Source organism: Mytilus galloprovincialis, chromosome 7 (assembly GCF_965363235.1).
Source record: "Mytilus galloprovincialis chromosome 7, xbMytGall1.hap1.1, whole genome shotgun sequence".
NCBI classification, from domain to species: Eukaryota; Metazoa; Mollusca; class Bivalvia; order Mytilida; family Mytilidae; genus Mytilus; species Mytilus galloprovincialis.
Window position 1 is genome coordinate 2,192,711 of NC_134844.1, and position 20,246 is coordinate 2,212,956.

Here is a 20,246-nt window from a genome sequence, read left to right on the forward strand (position 1 = left end):
TAGGTGCGTTTAAATCACATACAGTTCATTGGAAGATGATTGCAGGGGAGGGAACAATTTCTTATAGACACAAAAGCATTCTTTTCTGCAAATTGATATATATGAAAGTATGATGGGAAAGAGTCATTATTTGTCTTCTGTGTCCCTCTCCACTGCATGCAGGATTCGGATTGCCTTCAGATAATTATCAAAATACTACAGAGTTTTCACTGATTGTAGAGTCTTTTTTAGGGAACTGGATTTCGTGGTTTCCAACAAACACATGAGTGCCAATGAGACAACTCTTCATACAAGTCACAATCTGTTAAAAGTAATTAAACCACAATAGGTTAAAGTACAGCCTTCAAAACGTAGCCTTGGCTCAGATCAAACAGCAAGCTATAAAGGCACCCAAAAATGACTTGTATTTTTGTCCATCTGATGAGTTAAGCCTTTTTCAACTGATTTTTATATTTGTTCTTATGTTGTACTGTTATACCACTGTCCCAGGTTAGGGGGAGGGTTGGGATCCCGCTAACATGTTTAACCCCGCCACATTATTTAAGGAATTGTAAGGAAAATATTTTGAACTATATATATCCAATGATTGATTTACAAAAGGTTTTGTTTCGACAGGTTTCACTACTGTGGGCTTTCAAGTCTTTGTAGAAGTTTATCTTCATTTATGCAAATTATGACAATTGCAGCATATGAAAACATGATATTGCCCTTATATCCCAAGTTCTATATGACTCAATTTTCGAGCACTTGTTGTACCCTAATCCTTATCAACCATAAGATTAATTAAACAATTAAAAACTACTTTTTCATGATCATGCACAGAACATACATTTTCCTTGAACTTAGTTAGACGGCTAATCTAATCACTACCACTAGAAACATTATGCAACACTTAAAATAATCAGCACTAATTGCAGCCAAAACTTTGATTATTTGCAATAAATGTTATTTTGTCAACAATTTAGTTTCATAAAACAAAAAACAAAACTTTACCAACAGCTTGATTTTAAAAAAAAGATATGTAATTCCAGCAGTTGGCATCAGCTAACTTTGCTGGTGTAAGGAAAGGGAAAATGTTATTTATAAAGGAATCATTTGAAAAATAAAAAGATTGAACAACAAGAAATTGACAATGACTTTTTGCATACTAAAACGAGGGTTCAATAAGTCACATAAACTCTTTATTTGAATGGTTGATTTGTTAGTGTTTGATACCAGGCTATTTTGTGGAAGTCAGTTTTTATCAGAGGAGGAAGCCCCAAAACACCAATTCTCACCAGATAAACTGACAATCCTTTTAAGAGTGCACCAAGAGAAAACACCAATTCTCACCAGATAAACTGACAATCCTTTTAAGAGTGCCCCGAGAGAAAACACCAATTCTCACCAGATAAACTGACAATCCTTTTAAGAGTGCCCTGAGAGAAAACACCAATTCTCACCAGATAAACTGACAATCCTTTTAAGAGTGCCCCAAGAGAAAACACAAATTCTCACCAGATAAACTGACAATCCTTTTAAGAGTGCACCGAGAGAAAACACCAATTCTCACCAGATAAACTGACAATCCTTTTAAGAGTGCCCTGAGAGAAAACACCAATTCTCACCAGATAAACTGACAATCCTTTTAAGAGTGCACCAAGAGAAAACACCAATTCTCACCAGATAAACTGACAATCCTTTTAAGAGTGCCCTGATAGAAAACACCAATTCTCACCAGATAAACTGACAATCCTTTTAAGAGTGCCCCGAGAGAAAACACCAATTCTCACCAGATAAACTGACAATCCTTTTAAGAGTGCCCCAAGAGAAAACACCAATTCTCAGCAGATAAACTGACAATCCTTTTAAGAGTGCACCGAGAGAAAACACCAATTCTCACCAGATAAACTGACAATCCTTTTAAGAGTGCCCTGAGAGAAAACACCAATTCTCACCAGATAAACTGACAATCCTTTTAAGAGTGCCCCGAGAGAAAACACCTATTCTCACCAGATAAACTGACAATCCTTTTAAGAGTGCACCGAGAGAAAACACCTATTCTCACCAGATAAACTGACAATCCTTTTAAGAGTGCCCCGAGAGAAAACACCAATTCTCAGCAGATAAACTGACAATCCTTTTAAGAGTGCCCCGAGAGAAAACACCAATTCTCAGCAGATAAACTGACAATCCTTTTAAGAGTGCCCCGAGAGAAAACACCAATTCTCACCAGATAAACTGACAATCCTTTTAAGAGTGCCCCGAGAGAAAACACAAATTCTCATCAGATAAACTGACAATCCTTTTAAGAGTGCCCCGAGAGAAAACACAAATTCTCATCAGATAAACTGACAATCCTTTTTAATTATATAAGATAGGAGTCAAGCTCAGTTGCAAAATGCAGGTTCCTTTAATTCACAATCTTAGTGTTTAAGACCACTTTGCCACCGAGGCCCCAAAATTTAAGTGCTACAAATCTCTAATCTATTTTACAACAATAAAATTCTTGTTTGTCAAAAGGGTTTGGATGTAAAATAACTATTTGACTGAGAATGTCAATAACCTCCTTATGTGATAGGGATTTATAAGCCTATGATATCTGCCAGCAAGAGAGACAACTCTTAAAAAAAAATTAATCGTTTGGTCCTTATATCAGATTATACCATAAAACACTTTCTAACAAGCTTCAATTATCCTGCACTTCTGTGAATATGCCAAGAATCTACATCAGAAGACAGAGTGAAGTGTGTAACATTATAACTGCACTAGTTTCTTTGTCGTGACTATATGACATGACATAAAAATATACAATATTCTCGGTCGAGTAACAGTGATGGATGCTTTACAATAACAGCTAGGCATGTAGCCAGGCACATCATAAGAGTTTAACCAAGTTAAACAAAAAGGTCTACACTAAATGTGCATATTCATTCTCAAAGAGAGAGAGAGAGACACAAAAAGCCTCTAACATCAAACATTTATCAGAAACAAGCTAAGGGAACTCGCTCTTTTCAACATCATCGTACATCAACATTACCACAGAAATAGGGAAAGGGAACTAACTCTTTATCAAGATTATCTGACATCAGCCGTTGTCAGAAATAAGATAAGGGAAACAAATCTCAACCTAGCTGTGTTCATGTGTCAGAAAAATAATATTTAACCACTTGCAAGGAACAAATGAATGTTCAATGAACTCCAACTTCTAATGAACAATATGCACTAGTAGATCAGATAATATCTGACTATATTCCTCCCCAAACAGACAATGACCAATCCCCAATGTCAATGTTCTTATTCATATAACCTTTGCACCAATCTTGTTATTATAGTACAACGGATCGTGTGCAGTAAACATTTACATTGTTGTGAGTACGGTTACATACAATTAGCAATATAAATGTGGAGAGATAATTATCAAGAAAAAAACAAAACCATTGGTTGAAAGCAAATAGAAAAGGCAACCTAAAGTTGGCAAAACAAAGTAAATTAACAACTTCTTCCTGAAAAGAAACTGCAATATTGATTAATCAGCAAAAATGTTGATTATTTATTCCCAAGCTTGACCTTTTTCAGGTTAAATCTACCCACAAAAATCATACACCAGAATTAAATCTATGTGATATTAATGTTGAAATCAACAAATAGTGACTGTTTACGATATAAAGATATGGGTAATTTCACCTTGTCACTGGTTTTCACTTGGGTGGGTAAGGTCAAATAATTTAAGCTGAAATGTTTAAAAATCGTTTGAATTATTTAGTTCACCCTGTAATAAAAGACCAGTTAGATGCAAAGAAATATGTCACATGATGTCATTTTCTAAGTCACATGATATCATTTGTCAACCAATTGCAATAGAAACTATTTCAGAAATCTTCTATTATAAAAAAATCTATCAAACCTTGACTTGAGCAAATAGATAGAAGAAGATGTGGTTTGGGCACCAATGAGACAACTCTCCATTCAAGTCACAATTTATGAAAGTAAATCATTATAGGTCAAAGTACAGCCTTCAACATGAAGCCTTGGGTCACATCAAACAGCAAGCTATAAAGGACCCCAAAATGACTAGTGTATGTATACCTAGTTCTACAAAGATACAACAAAATACCATAAACTGTATCTTACCAAAACTGACAGCTTTCATCTCTTAGTGTCTTAACGCTTCACTATAATTCCAATAACAAATCTCCAGGGATATGTATTAAGAAAACATTTAAAATATTGGCATTTATGTTCTATCTTCCTTCATATTGACTGATTAGCTGCGAAAACGTAGCTCTATTGTCCTTTGATTTATTTTTTTTTGCCATATGGTTCGCAAATATCAAAAATCATCAAAAGCACCTTAAGAGCTACATTTTCGCAGCTAATTGACTGATTCAATCAAATGTGCTAAATGGAAAATGATGTGTTATATATAATGTCCTACTATAAAACATCACAAATTATAGGTGCAACATTTGATTATGCTTTTATATAACGGTTTTATAAGAGAAAAGAAAGTCACTCCCCTGTAAAATGATTTAGGCAGAGATTTCAGAAGGGAATTTTATTTTATATTTTGGCTGTTTAGACAAATAAATCATCCATCATTCATGATACTTAATTAGGAAACAGTTGGTGATTGATTCTGGACTAAGTACATGTATATATGCCTATAATTGTCTAACAATCTAGCAAAAAATAGACCACTGTCCTAGGTAAATGGTAGGATTGAGTGCTTATGAACTTAACTTACGTTTTACTACGCCATATTCTATGTGGACCTGTCCAATTGCCGAGGAGCATTAATAGGCAGTTGTTTCTTTTTCATTTGAATTGTTTCACATTTGTTATGTCTAGGCCTTTTATAGCTCACAATACAATCTGAGTTTTGATCGTTGTTGAAGGCTTCAACTTAGAGTTACTTATATTCACCTACTTTGAACTCCTTTTGTTAAGGTTGGACCAATTAGCTTAAATTATTATAAATTCTTCAAATCAGAATGTACTACACTAGTATATATATATATATAAATTTTGTTGTTGTGCAGGCATAGGGTGCACTATCTTGTTAATGTTTCAGAAAGTATGTTAATCTATCTACTTTAATGTCTTTTAAAATTAGGAAAATCAAAATCTTAACAATATGTAGAATATCTTAGTGCATGTTTAATTTGTCCTTTAAAAATACATATAGGTGTAAAACAGTGTGAGTAAAGGTTAGCAGACTTACAGTGCAATAAATCAAAATATGAAATAAAAATCTTCAACTAACCATTATTTTGTTTATTATTCATTAATGAATGAAACTTTTGTAAACAGCAAAATCTTTATATAAAGAAAGAAGAAAATAATTAAAAATAACAGTTATACTATGTGATCTTATAAAAAAAAGAAAAGAAAAAAGAAGATAAAATTAAAAGAAAAAAAGATTTATGTGACCTTATATATATAATATGAGTTAATGCCCTGACCTATAAAGCTTCAGATTATATTAACACAGATCCTATAACATGATATATGTGTCTAGTGAATGCATGTCCTAACACAGGGACACATACATCTTATCCAATATATCCACAATCTTATTGTTTTCACATATTGATTTAGACAGTCGACACATGCATTGACCTAATACAAACTTTTTGAGTTGTGATATATATAAAGAAGTATTCTTTTCAAATAAAATGTTACATACAAACATATGTGATAAACATACAGTGGCAGATCCGGGGGGGGGGGTGGTTTCCAGGGGTTGGAACCCCCTTTTTTTGGCAGATCAATGCATTTGAATGGGGTCATATAGTTAGAACCCCCCCCCCCCTTTTGTCCTGGGTTGGGAACACCCCCCTTTTTAAAATGGCTGGATCCGCCCCTGACATATGTGATAAACATGTCATGTGAGATATTGTCCCATTTTATAACTGTATATATAAAGACGTTGACTAAAAAAAATCAATTTCCCGTAGGAAATGACACTGTTAAAAAGTGGGAGGAAATACAACAAGGGCAACCAAAAACCATGTCGAGGATAGCAAAACAGAAGGACAAAGCCATTACTTAGATATCAGAAAATGTGGTATGTCAGTGCCAATGAGAAAACAATCTAAGTCAAATTTATAAAAGTAAACCGTTATAGGTCAAGGTACGGTCTTCAACACAGACCATTTGCTCACACCGAACAACAAGCTATAAAGGGCCCCAAAAATGACCAGTGTAAAACCATTCAAACGGGAAAACCAACTGACTTATCTATCTAAAATACAATAAACGAGAAACACTTATGAACAACATCAACAAACTAAAACTACTGAACATCAGGTTCCAGACTTATGGAAGGTGCAAACATTATATTGCAGCGGGTTTAAACGTTTTAATAAGTACCAACCTTCACCCTTATCCGAAACAATAGTGTAACATCACAACATAGAAAAACAATTATTTACTCCTGATTTTTCTTTCAGTAGGTAATAAAAAAACATGTCAAGGATTAAAAAAACAAAAGGACAAAGTTATTACAGTTTACTCCAGAAATTTTTCAGAAAGCACAAAAAGAGGTGTGGAATATAATAGAAGATACTCAAAAACCATAAGTCAAAAGGAAAAAAATTGACAAAGAGAAACATTAGAGTTCACAAATCAACTTACAGAAATCTTAGATTGAGCAGTAACATTGGGGTGAAGTACAATGCCCTTGAAGGTACACAGTTCCTGTTTCTAGAATTGTACCCATCAAAGGACTCATTACAAGTAGAATTTTGGTAAAAAGTGCACTCGTTGATGACATAAGGGAATCAAATTCAATGGATCTATTATTGGTGATCAAACCACTTGAACCACACAAAAAATGGACAATATCCATAGCCTGCTTTCACATTCAATAATAATAGACTAAATGACACTGGTGGCTGAAATCAACTTTACCATTAAAACCCTCGCTTCAATAGGTTCATTGTAAGTAGCAACCATTTGTCAAGGACCACATTGTAGGATCACTATTGTCAGTTGTACACTTCCATCCATAAATCACCAAGTACAATTGATTTCACAGACAATTAATGCACTTTCACAAAACAATCAATGGATACCAACTTGACATGTATACAAACTGTATAGTTCTGTTTACTTCCGAAAGAATCCAAGACAATAAAGAAAATGTATTTTGCTATCACCCCTAAATATGTATTTGATTTGAACCCTTCTGACCTCATCAAGACGCAATATGATTTATTCGTCAATTTTTCTACAATACAATCTCCATCTGATCAGCATACAAAGTCTTATACTATAATGTATATATCCTGAAGTGAAAAGTATAATATGGAAAAGGTAATCATTTTATGGAAATTAACTTGCCATCATTTTTCTCTAATAATTCAATTTGTGGAATATAGAGACTGGAGATACTATCCTGTGTCTGCACAAACAGAAACTGGTTGATGTGTCAATAAAGGATCCAGACTAAGGACTTTACAGTGTATATACACCATATATCAATATCTAATGCAGTTTAAAAAAGTCAAAGATCTATATAAGATCTATAAATTTTGTTATAATTTAAAAAAAAAATTTTTTGTTCAGATTTTCATAAATATTCAGACTGCTTAAATAAAATGGATTAAGGAGGCTCGCGGGTATAAGATTTTAGAAAAAAATTAAACATGAATTTTTCATTACAAATTTATTACCTTTAGTAGTTGTTATACTTTATCATATGGTACAAAAATCATTCCAAAAAATCAATTCATGTTGGCCCCAGGTGACTTTTAAAATGAAGATATCATTGAAAAAGCTCCAAATTATCTCCCTTTGGTGCAAAAATGCAATTTTTTGGCATTAAAATTGAAATATATTTTTTAACTCATCGGTGACGTATATTTTTTATTGTTGTTTTCGAATAAGCTGCACATAAACTAAATAATTGTAAAAATTAAGCAATTTCTGTAATTGAGTTCTTTTTTTATTTCGATAAAACTGCTATTTCTCCTATTATTTCAACAGAAAAAAAGGACATTATAACAAAAATGTATGCTACTTTCGAAGGCAGATTGTGAGAGTAAAGGAACGGTGACCTCATTTTTTTTATTTTATTTTTCTAATAAGTATAAAATAAAGTTCATTTATAGAAAAATCTAGGGGAATATCAAATAAAAAAAAAAATGATTTAGACCTGTGAGCCCCCTTAAGCAGTACATTTGTACTTGAGATTTTTCCAATAACTTTGTACAAGAGAAACAGGACCTGTAATACATTAAATAGGAAAGTCTGGCACTTATAAGTAAAATTAAATCTGTAAGGCCCTACCGACCAGAGTAGTAATTATAACCTGAATCAGAAGTTGTCTGCCCTTTCCTTTATAAGTTGTCCCTCTTTTCCAATGAAAGTTGCCTACCCTTTCCTATGTATTTAGTTGCCCATTTTTTAGTTATCAATCCTTTCCTGTATAAGTTGCCTTATACATTAATATAAACAAATCACAATTTCCTTTACTATACAGGCTGCCTACCCTCTCCTAAGTAACTTGCATGTACTTTCTATTTCCTTATTATAAGTAAATAATAAGTAGCCTATTATATTCTATTTTAAAATTATAAAATTCACCATAAATTTCCTGCACTTTTCAAATTCCATAACTAGCAGATGTACTGCAAATATTGTCAACTTCAAGCCATCGTGCTAACATTTTACGTTAGTCCAGGTTTTGCCAATGTCTAAATATTAAGGTATCCAACACTTCACTTCACTATAAGAAATGAACATATTCAGGAAGATGTTTCTACTCTATTCACTACTTAACACCCCTTCAAAGTGTTAAGTAATTAAGGATAACGGCCTTTTATTAAACTATTAAATTACGTGTTAATTATTTATGTTATAAAAGTGTAAGTTTTTGAATGATTAATCATTCTACTGACATGGTACCCTTTATAAGGAAAATGTACATAGAAGTGTTTAACATTTTAATAGTATAATAATTGCATGATTTTCAGAAAACAGATAGTTGAATGTCAAAGGAATTGATAACATTTAGTTACACAATACTAGTATAACCAGAAGACGCTTGGAGCTATATAACAACAAGATATATATGTTATGACAAGAAATTGCTGAGAAAACTGTTATTGAAATGTATTTCAGACAGGCATGTTTTAAGCCATGTGCTGAGACAGTATACTAGAGTAATGGTATGGATTTATCTCCCCTTTTGATAACAACAATTGGTAGAATGAAATGTTTCAACCTTTGTCACAAAACCTTTTTTTTTTGTCGTTTGGAAAAACAAATGTCTCTTAAAGATTATCTTGGGAAATAATAATATTATATTTTTTTGACAGAAAGCCAGCATACGGAAATTATAAACAGACTTAGGAAGCCTTTTGTAAAAATAACTTTGGGAAAATCAAAGGAAAGCCTAAGGGTAGAATTTATTATAAATCATAATGCCAGGTGTATTTTTAAGTTCTGCTTTAAAATTGGAAATCCTTAACTTTGAATAAAAAAAAATCTGCAATTAATGATTTTTGAATATGACAATTCATTCTGATCAAATCTTATGCAATTATCTTTATTTTAAGGAAACTATTAAAGCAGGCAGGTTACATTTTCTATTCAACTTTGCTAATTTCAAAAATATAATAGACTTATCAGTTACATACGTTTGCATACAGCTTTTATAGGACTGCTCTATTCTCAGAATGACAGCAAATATTACATTTGTATATTTAACACTTCAGTATATTAATGAATTGAAATCCAAATTGCCTTTTTTTTCATTATGATTTGCCAATAAATGTCTGATAGTTTGTCTTGTGAAGAATCAAGATCAGAGACATATACTAAGTAGTGTCTCTGGCAAGATTTAACAGCAAACAAAACTATGCAATAAAATATATACAGATAATCACAATGCAATTTATAATCATGCTTTAAATCCTAAAACAAAACTGAGACATTTTCTAAAAGATCTCCTTTTACATCACTGAAAACTTCGAGTTGGAATCGATAATAATATATCTAAAAAATTATTGTTTTAATAATACTAAAAATGTATATATATGCACGGAAACTGACTCTTTAATTGGATTCAATAAATATTTTTATTTTCATTCTTTGTATCACTACCATGGTGTAAATAAAAAAATACCACACAAGGCCAAACTCCCTACAGGATATAACACTACCAGGTAATACATATTGTACCCTTACATCTATTTTTAAAACACATATATCTAATGCTATCTTGTTATTATTATGTTTTATCCTGTCACTGGTACCACTAATGTCTGTTAGGATACCAGTCTAAACGGGAACCAGATGTGGTCTCAGTACAGATAGTTTGACTGTAACCTTGCTATTGGATAATTGGACCATGATATTGATTGGATGAGACAAATCAATGGCAACCAGATGTTCTCAACAGGTATCCAGATCACTATCTGTTTGGTTTGATAAAAGAGTGCAATTCCTAACCTACATAAGCACTTTAATTTGGGCAGGGAACCCATACATCTGGGAGGAAACTGATCAGGTTGATTAAAGTTATGATTTATTTTTGTAACGTCTGATGAAAAAGATTCTGATTTTAAACATCTTATATTTTACCCGACTTCTGCTCCACTCAAGTAAAATCAAGCATAAATAAATATAATTAAAAACATTGAGGTATTTTAATTGTCAATTAGGTAAGATAATCTGAAACCTTTAGGGGCTTGATATTAGATTTCCAAGAAATGAGATAGGTATCGATACACTAAGGGTTGGGGTGTTAGAGGGACTAGAATACCAATTAGATTTCCAGTGAGTAGAAGATAATACGAGATAGGTATCGATACACTAAGGGTGGGACCGTGGGGGTGCTAGAGGGACTAGAATACCCTGAAGATAATATGAGATAGGTATCGATACTCTAAGGGTGGGGGTGTTAGAGGGACTACAATATAATATGAGATAGGTATCGATACACTAAGGGTGGGGGTGTTAGAGGGACTAGAAGATTATATGAGATAGGTATAGATACACTAAGGGTGGGGGTGTTAGAGGGACTAGAAGATAATATGAGATAGGTATTGATACACTAAGGGTGGGGGTGTTAGAGGGACTAGAAGATAATATGAGATAGGTATCGATACTCTAAGGGTGGGGGTGTTAGAGGGACTAGAAGATAATATGAGATAGGTATTGATACACTAAGGGTGGGGGTGTTAGAGGGACTAGAAGATAATATGAGATAGGTATCGATACTCTAAGGGTGGGGGTGTTAGAGGGACTAGAAGTTAATATGAGATAGGTATTGATACACTAAGGGTGGGGGTGTTAGAGGGACTAGAAGATAATATGAGATAGGTATAGATACACTAAGGGTGGGGGTGTTAGAGGGACTAGAAGATAATATGAGATAGGTATTGATACACTAAGGGTGGGGGTGTTAGAGGGACTAGAAGATAATATGAGATAGGTATCGATACTCTAAGGGTGGGGGTGTTAGAGGGACTAGAAGATAATATGAGATAGGTATTGATACACTAAGGGTGGGGGTGTTAGAGGGACTAGAAGATAATATGAGATAGGTATCGATACTCTAAGGGTGGGGGTGTTAGAGGGACTAGAAGATAATATGAGATAGGTATTGATACACTAAGGGTGGGGGTGTTAGAGGGACTAGAATACCCTGAAGATAATATGAGATAGGTATCGATACACTAAGGGTGGGGGTGTTAGAGGGACTAGAAGATAATATGAGATAGGTATTGATACACTAAGGGTGGGGGTGTTAGAGGGACTAGAATACCCTGAAGTTAGTACAAATTACTGGTGACCTTTGGCTTTTTTCTGCTCTTTGGTTTAAGGTTGTTGTCCCTTTGACACATTTCCCATTTTGTTCATTGGATTGTATCACAAATTATTTCAACTGGATATTAACTTTGCAAATTTAATAATACCCCTCAAATAAAAACAAAAAAACAAAAATAAAACCCATTACATCACTGATTCAGAATACATATTTTCAAGTGATATCAAAATTTTAAAATCTGCCTGAATAATAATCCATTATTTATGTAAGACTGTTATGATGGTTAGAAGAAGGTGTGAAACTTGAGGAGTTTAACTTCATATAAAGTAATATGTCAATATAATATACATGCTTGTTGTAAATTATTAATTCTCTTGGTCTATTTGCTATTTATTTAGTGCTTCCCTTTATAGGGTTGCTTCTAGTGGTTTAATTCATATTGCTGTGTTTTCTGTATAATGCTTTTATGCAATATTTACATTTAAAATCTAAAGGAAAAGCAGGATACACATCAATGAGACGTACAACAACCCCAAAAAACCCAAAACAGTAAAGACACCTACCAGTTTACATAAAGCCTTCAACAATGAATGTTTTAATGACATGTAAAGCTCTAAATTTTCTCTTTATACTGCTAAAGTCTTAAATATTGATCAAAGGAACCAGGCTTATAACTTAAAAGCCGGTTTGTCTACATAAGACTCATCAGTGATGCTAAGATAAAAATATTTATAAAGCCAAACAAGTACAAATTAAAGAGTATTGATGACTGAAATTCTAAAAAGTTGTGCAAAATACGGCTAAGGTAATCTATTCCTGGTATAAGAAAATCCTTAGTATTTCGAAAAAATAATACTTTTGAAAACAGGAAATTTATAAAAATGAGCATATAATGGATATTCATGTCAACACTGAAAACATCCATCAACCTATTCCACAGAGCCTCCCATATACCTCCCCCTAAAAGTTGGTTTTTAAATAGAGCTGGCATCTTAAGTCACTAATTAAAATTATCTATGCTTTTGAAAATAAGAGGGAGATTCTCAGCTATAATTTCATCAAAGGGGTACTTAGCTTTGAAATGAGATATAGCCCAGAAACATCCAGGCGTTGAAATACAATTGATAATCTGTTTGTCCCTAATATCATAGGAGACATCAATGAAGTTAGCTTATGATGTCAACATGTTTTCATGGTACTCGACTGAGAATAACCACTGACAATAACCATTGACAATCTAATAGCTTGAGATGTAAAATTATCAACGTTAAATATAAGAAAATTGTGATAAACAGACTGATTACAAACCAGGGATAAGCCTAACTAGGTTATTGTGACTTAATTTCATCTTAACATCACTTTTCATTAACTCTTTTTACACTGACGACAGATAAGAGGTTTTTAATATAAGTTACTAATTTTCATCTATATACTAAAGTAAGCTACAAATTATAGGGATAAATCAATACATAACCTATGGGGAATACAAAAAGTGCAAAGGTTAAATGCAGATTTACTGCTACTAAAAAAACTTATATCCCCAAGAGTATACTATTCTTTGTCATAACTGATATAATATTCCAGCTCTAACCTAATAATGTTAAAGCATGTTGTATAAGACCCATTTAATTCTCCTTTATGGATTGGTACAATTATAAATGGTTACAAAACATAACCTTTATCAGTTATGTACAAACAACTGGTGGTCACTTAGGGTGGTCAGTGCCAAATGGTGTTATTATATTATACAACAGCTGCCAAACTGACCAGTCATTAATTAAGGCAATAATGTAATTATATTTTTATATTGTTTATTAGTTACAGTGAGTTATTGTTTATTATACAGTATCTATCAGTACCCTATGACCAATCATAACCAGACTTTCATAGCACGCATGGCGCTGACTTGGTATATTAAGAAAAAACGGCTGACTAATTTAACATAGACATGCACAGGGATTGTATTTTTATTCCTTTGTTTACAAAAATATTCTAGTTTCTTTTGTTTATTACAAATTTACACAGAAATAACAGATTTTTCATTGTACTGTTAAATTAAGACTTCCTGTCTGACCAAAATAACAAAGATGAGTATAGTATTAGTATATAGCTGACGATGTATCAAAACCTGTCAAACTGACAGAGAACATTATAGCCTAACAGTTATAATTACTTCTTAATGCAGGTCTAAAATAGAAAGACGCTTCTTAATGCAGGTCTGTGTATTAAAATAGAAAGAAGGATAAATATATACATTTGTACTATCATATATAATTGTAGAAAGATATAAAAAGATTTAAACTCTCAACCTTCTGACTAAACTCTCACAGGGGTAATATATGAGACAAAATACTGAGATATTTTTTCATGCAGGTCTGTTCATCAAAATAGAAAGAAGGATAAATATATAATATCCTATATAATTGTAGAAAGATATAAAAAGATATTAACTCTCTCCCCTCTGACTAAACTCTCACCCCTCTGACTGAACTCTCACAGGAGTAATATATGAGAGACAATACTGACTTATTTCCAGAGAACTCATTAATGATTTATTTAATCCAATATTCAAGTTTTATTACCTTATAAATTCTCCCACTTTTTCTACTTGAGGTCTCACATCTTATGTAAATGAGATATTGGCATTTTGAGTTAATTATTCTAAATTTAACAGTTCATTGAATTCTATAAGAATTTTGTGCATGAGCAATATTATCTATAATTGAATGAAATAAACCCATTGTGTCTAAAATAGAGTTCATATTTTAGTTGCTATTATATTTTTTTGAGAATTCATCCACATTACATCTAATAAATTGAATTACCAAACATTTCAACCAATGTATATATGTATACAAAATGTCAAATCCTAATTATTATATATAATTTCACACATACATAAGGTCACAAATATGTTAGAAAATGTTTCAATGAGCACACCACTATTCGTTTTTAATTCATCTGTTTATACAGTGAAACCTGTCTTAAAGATTCACGTTGAGGTTCTCATAAGACAGGTGGTCTTTTAATAAAGGTTTAAAATACTTGAAATGCACTACCATCTAAAATAAATGGTCTTATACCTATTGGTGACTTTCTGCTGTTGTCTGTTCTATGGTTGGGTTGTTGTCTCTTTGACACATTCCCCATTTCCATTCTCAATTTAATTATAACATAGGTTTTTGTTAATACAGGTTGCATGTGTAGGCTTGACTGTATTTGAAATGCTGTATCTTTGTTATCTTTGGAGATATATAAAGACACTGATATGGTTTGACTGTATTTGAAATGCTGTATCTTTGTTATCTTTGGAGATATATAAAGACACTGATATGGTTTGACTGTATTTGAAATGCTGTATCTTTGTTATCTTTGGAGATATATAAAGACATTGATATGGTTTGACTGTATTTGAAATGCTGTATCTTTGTTATCTTTGGAGATATATAAAGACACTGATATGGTTTGACTGTATTTGAAATGCTGTATCTTTGTTATCTTTGGAGATATATAAAGACACTGATGTGGTTTGACTGTATTTGAAATGCTGTATCTTTGTTATCTTTGGAGATATATAAAGACACAGATGTGGTTTGACTGTATTTGAAATGTTGAATCTTTGTTATCTTTGGAGATATATAAAGACACTGATGTGGACTTGTGTCCTCAACCTTTGTCATCTTTGGAGATGTATAAAGACACTGATGTGGACTTGTGTCCTCAATCTTTGCTGTATTTGGAGATATATAAAGACACTGATGTGGAATTGTGTCCTCAATCTTTGTCATCTTTGGAGATATATAAAGACACTGATGTGGACTTGTGTCCTCAATCTTTGTCATCTTTGGAGATATATAAAGACATTGATGTGGACTTGTGTCCTCAATCTTTGTTATCTTTGGAGATGTATAAAGACACTGATGTGGACTTGTGTCCTCAATCTTTGTTATCTTTGGAGATATATAAAGACACTGATGTGGACTTGTGTCCTCAATCTTTGTTATCTTTGGAGATATATAAAGACACTGATGTGGACTTGTGTCCTCAATCTTTGTCATCTTTGGGGATGTATAAAGACACTGATGTGGAATTGTGTCCTCAATCTTTGTTATCTTTGGAGATATATAAAGACACTGATGTGGAATTGTGTCCTCAATCTTTGTCATCTTTGGAGATATATAAAGACACTGATGTGGAATTGTGTCCTCAATCTTTGTTATCTTTGGAGATATATAAAGACACTGATGTGGAATTGTGTCTTCAATCTTTGTTATTTTTGGAGATGTATAAAGACACTGATGTTGACTTATGTCCTCAATCTTTGTTATCTTTGGAGATATATAAAGACACTGATGTGGACTTGTGTCCTCAATCTTTGCTGTCTTTGGAGATGTATAAAGACACTGATGTGGAATTGTGTCCTCAATCTTTGTTATCTTTGGAGATATATAAAGACACTGATGTGGAATTGTGTCCTCAATCTTTGTTATCTTTGGAGATATATAAAGACACTGATGTGGACTTGTGTCCTCAATCTTTGTTATCTTTGGAGATATATAAAGACACTGATGTGGAATTGTGTCCTCAATCTTTGTTATCTTTGGAGATATATAAAGACACTGATGTGGACTTGTGTCCTCAATCTTTGTCATCTTTGGAGATGTATAAAGACACTGATGTGGAATTGTGTCCTCAATCTTTGTTATCTTTGGAGATATATAAAGACACTGATGTGGACTTGTGTCCTCAATCTTTGTCATCTTTGGAGATGTATAAAGACACTGATGTGGACTTGTGTCCTCAATCTTCGGTTATCTTTGAAGATACATAAAGACACTGATGTGGACTTGTGTCCTCAATCTTAGTTATCTTTGGAGATGTATAAAGACACTGATGTGGAATTGTGTCCTCAATCTTTGTTATCTTTGGAGATATATAAAGACACTGATGTGGACTTGTGTCCTCAATCTTTGTTATCTTTGGAGATGTATAAAGACACTGATGTGGAATTGTGTCCTCAATCTTTGTTATCTTTGGAGATATATAAAGACATTGATGTGGACTTGTGTCTTCAATCTTTGTCATCTTTGGAGATATATAAAGACACTGATGTGGACTTGTGTCCTCAATCTTTGTTATCTTTGGAGATGTATAAAGACACTGATGTGGAATTGTGTCCTCAATCTTTGTTATCTTTGGAGATATATAAAGACATTGATGTGGACTTGTGTCCTCAATCTTTGTCATCTTTGGAGATATATAAAGACACTGATGTGGACTTGTGTCCTCAATCTTTGTTATCTTTGGAGATATATAAAGACACTGATGTGGACTTGTGTCCTCAATCTTTGTTATCTTTGGAGATATATAAAGACACTGATGTGGACTTGTGTCCTCAATCTTTGTTATCTTTGGAGATATATAAAGACACTGATGTGGAATTGTGTCCTCAATCTTTGTCATCTTTGGAGATATATAAAGACACTGATGTGGACTTGTGTCCTCAATCTTTGTCATCTTTGGAGATATATAAAGACACTGATGTGGACTTGTGTCCTCAATCTTTGTTATCTTTGGAGATATATAAAGACACTGATGTGGACTTGTATTCTCAATCTTTGTTATCTTTGGAGATATATAAAGACACTGATGTGGACTTGTGTCCTCAATCTTTGTTATCTTTGGAGATATATAAAGACACTGATGTGGACTTGTGTCCTCAATCTTTGTTATCTTTGGAGATATATAAAGACACTGATGTGGACTTGTGTCCTCAATCTTTGTCATCTTTGGAGATGTATAAAGACACTGATGTGGACTTGTGTCCTCAATCTTTGTTATCTTTGGAGATGTATAAAGACACTGATGTGGACTTGTGTCCTCAATCTTTGTTATCTTTGGAGATATATAAAGACACTGATGTGGACTTGTGTCCTCAATCTTTCATTTTTTGCATAGTACTGTCAGTTTTCTCAACATATGATTTTTGAATGTTTAATGGTAAAAAACAACCACTTCATATTTTCTTGAATTTTACTGTTCAGAGCACCTTACATTTTGAACAAAAATACAGTTTCATTTACATGGGGAATTTAATTGAAAATAGAACACTTTCAACAATATCTTCAAATGAGTTTACAAAATCTCATCTTAACTTAGAATATTTCTTACAGATGAAATAAACCCATTTTAAATAGAGTTTATATTTTAGTTACTATTATATTTTTTTGAGAATTCATCCATATTGCATCCAATAAATGCAATTTCCAAAAATTTCAACCGAATATATATACAAAAAGGTCAATTTATCAAAGATGGAAATTCACACATACAAAAATGTTAGAAACTGTTTCAATGAGCACATGACTATTTTTTTTTTAATTCAAAGGTGAAAATTGGTTTTAAAAAAAGGGAGAGCAAACTTGTGGTCTCATAAGACAGGTGCTCTTTTAGTACAGGTTCAAAATACATGAAATGCACTACAGAGGGATCTAAAATAAATGGATTACAACAAAGGTGTTTGCTTAATACAGGTGGTCTCTTAAGGCAGGTTTGACTGTAATTAAAATGATGTTTTTTTTTGAGATATATAAAGACACTAATGTGGACTTGTATATCTCATACATATAGTGTCATCAATCTTTCATTTTTTGCAATATCCTTGTCATTTAACTTTGCTTAAACAAGTTTGAATGATCCCTAGGTATCTAATTTGCCTCTCTTATATATATATATATATATATATATATATATATATATATATATATATATATATATATATATATATAGATTATATAGATATAGGAAGATGTGGTATGAGTGCCAATGAGACAACTCTCCATCCAAATAACAATTTATAAAAGTAAACCATTATAGGTCAAGGTACAGCCTTCAACATGGGGCCTAATGGCTCACACCGAACAACAAGCTATAAAGGGCCCCAAAATTACTAGTGTAAAACCATTCAAACGGGAATATATGTATATATATTACAACCACTTAAAATTTTCTTGCATTAGACTGTTCCCAGAGCTACCTTAAATGTTGAACAAAAATACAGTTCCATTTACAGAGGAAATTTAATTGAAAATCAAAGACTTTAAACAATATCTTAAAACACATTTACAAAATCTAATCTTAACTACATTGAATTTAATACAGTATTTCTTACAGATGTAAACACAGCCCTGATGAGGTTATTACGAGGTATCATTAATGTTATTAACAACATCTGTGTTTTGATGTGCACATAGCATTACTCCTACTTGTAATTTTTTTATTCATTGCTTTTATACAATGTTCAAAGGAAAGTCAATTAACACTGCAACTTCCATTTTGTGGGGTTAAAGGTCAAGAATACTTTAGGAAAAGCAACATTAGCAACAGAATTCAAATATCATAGTAAATATAAGTGACTAAAAGCATATATTCACTCATCATGGCATTCATTGGTGATTTTCTTTTGGTGTACTGACAGGGTCACATACAAGTGGTTACAGTTAAAATGGTCTAATGTCAGCTTATTGCATGGAATAAAATGGTCTCAGGTCAGTTTATTGGATGGAATAAAATCAGGTCAGCTTATTGGATGGAATAAAATGGTCTCAGATCAGCTTATTGGATGGAATAAAATGGTCTCAGGTCAGCTTATTGGATAGAATAAAATGGTCTCTGGTCAGCTTATTGCATGGAATAAAAAGGTCTCAGGTCAGCTTATTGGATAGAATAAAATGGTCTCTGGTCAGCTTATTGCATGGAATAAAAAGGTCTCAGGTCAGCTTATTGCATGGAATAAAATGGTCTCAGGTCAGCTTATTGCATGGAATAAAATGGTCTTGGATTACAATGGTCTCATTCAGGTCAGCTTATTGGAATAAAATGGTATGATTTTAGCTTATTGGAATAAAATGGTGACTCAGGGGGCACATGCCAATTTCTATCCCAGAGCATAAATAGATTCATCCATAAATAATCTAATCTGTGACATTGGGTACTAGGGGCATCTGTTTATTTCCAACCCTGTGAAACAATAATCTAACCTATGCCAAGGGCTACTGGGGGCACCTGCTAATTTCTAACCCCTAGTATGGCTAATCTTACCTGGGCTCTCACTGCCGCCAACTGAATGTTTGCCATTCTTATTTCATTTCGTTTTCTACACATATCTTCTTGGGTCTCATAAACTTTTGAATAAAGATGATTTGCTAAATTTCTGAAAAATAAAATAATTTAAATGTTTAACACTCACCTCCTTTTCCTCATTATATTTCATGGGAACCAGATCACTGGTGGTTTTACTTCGTTGTTTATATTTCATACTTCCACTTTTTGATTTAGTACTAGAATTATGAGATCGCCCTCTCATACTGGGAGATTTTTCAACTTTATTCCGTGATTTCATACTCTCTGATCGTGTAAGATCAAGGTCTTTTGGCCTCAGTGCCATTTCTGTCACAATACCACTATCTTTACTTTCTTGTTTTGA

General features: G+C 32.7%; 1 protein-coding gene across 1 annotated transcript in view; it reads right to left on the bottom strand.

Annotated features, from left to right (window-relative positions):
• The window catches only part of LOC143082118 (uncharacterized), a 153,321-nt gene that overhangs the window by 64,046 nt on the left and 69,029 nt on the right, over positions 1-20,246 (bottom strand). The window contains exon 9 of the mRNA XM_076257675.1: positions 19,862-19,973. Within this exon, the coding sequence (XP_076113790.1) occupies positions 19,862-19,973 (112 nt within the window). The remainder of the gene's footprint in view (positions 1-19,861; positions 19,974-20,246) is intronic.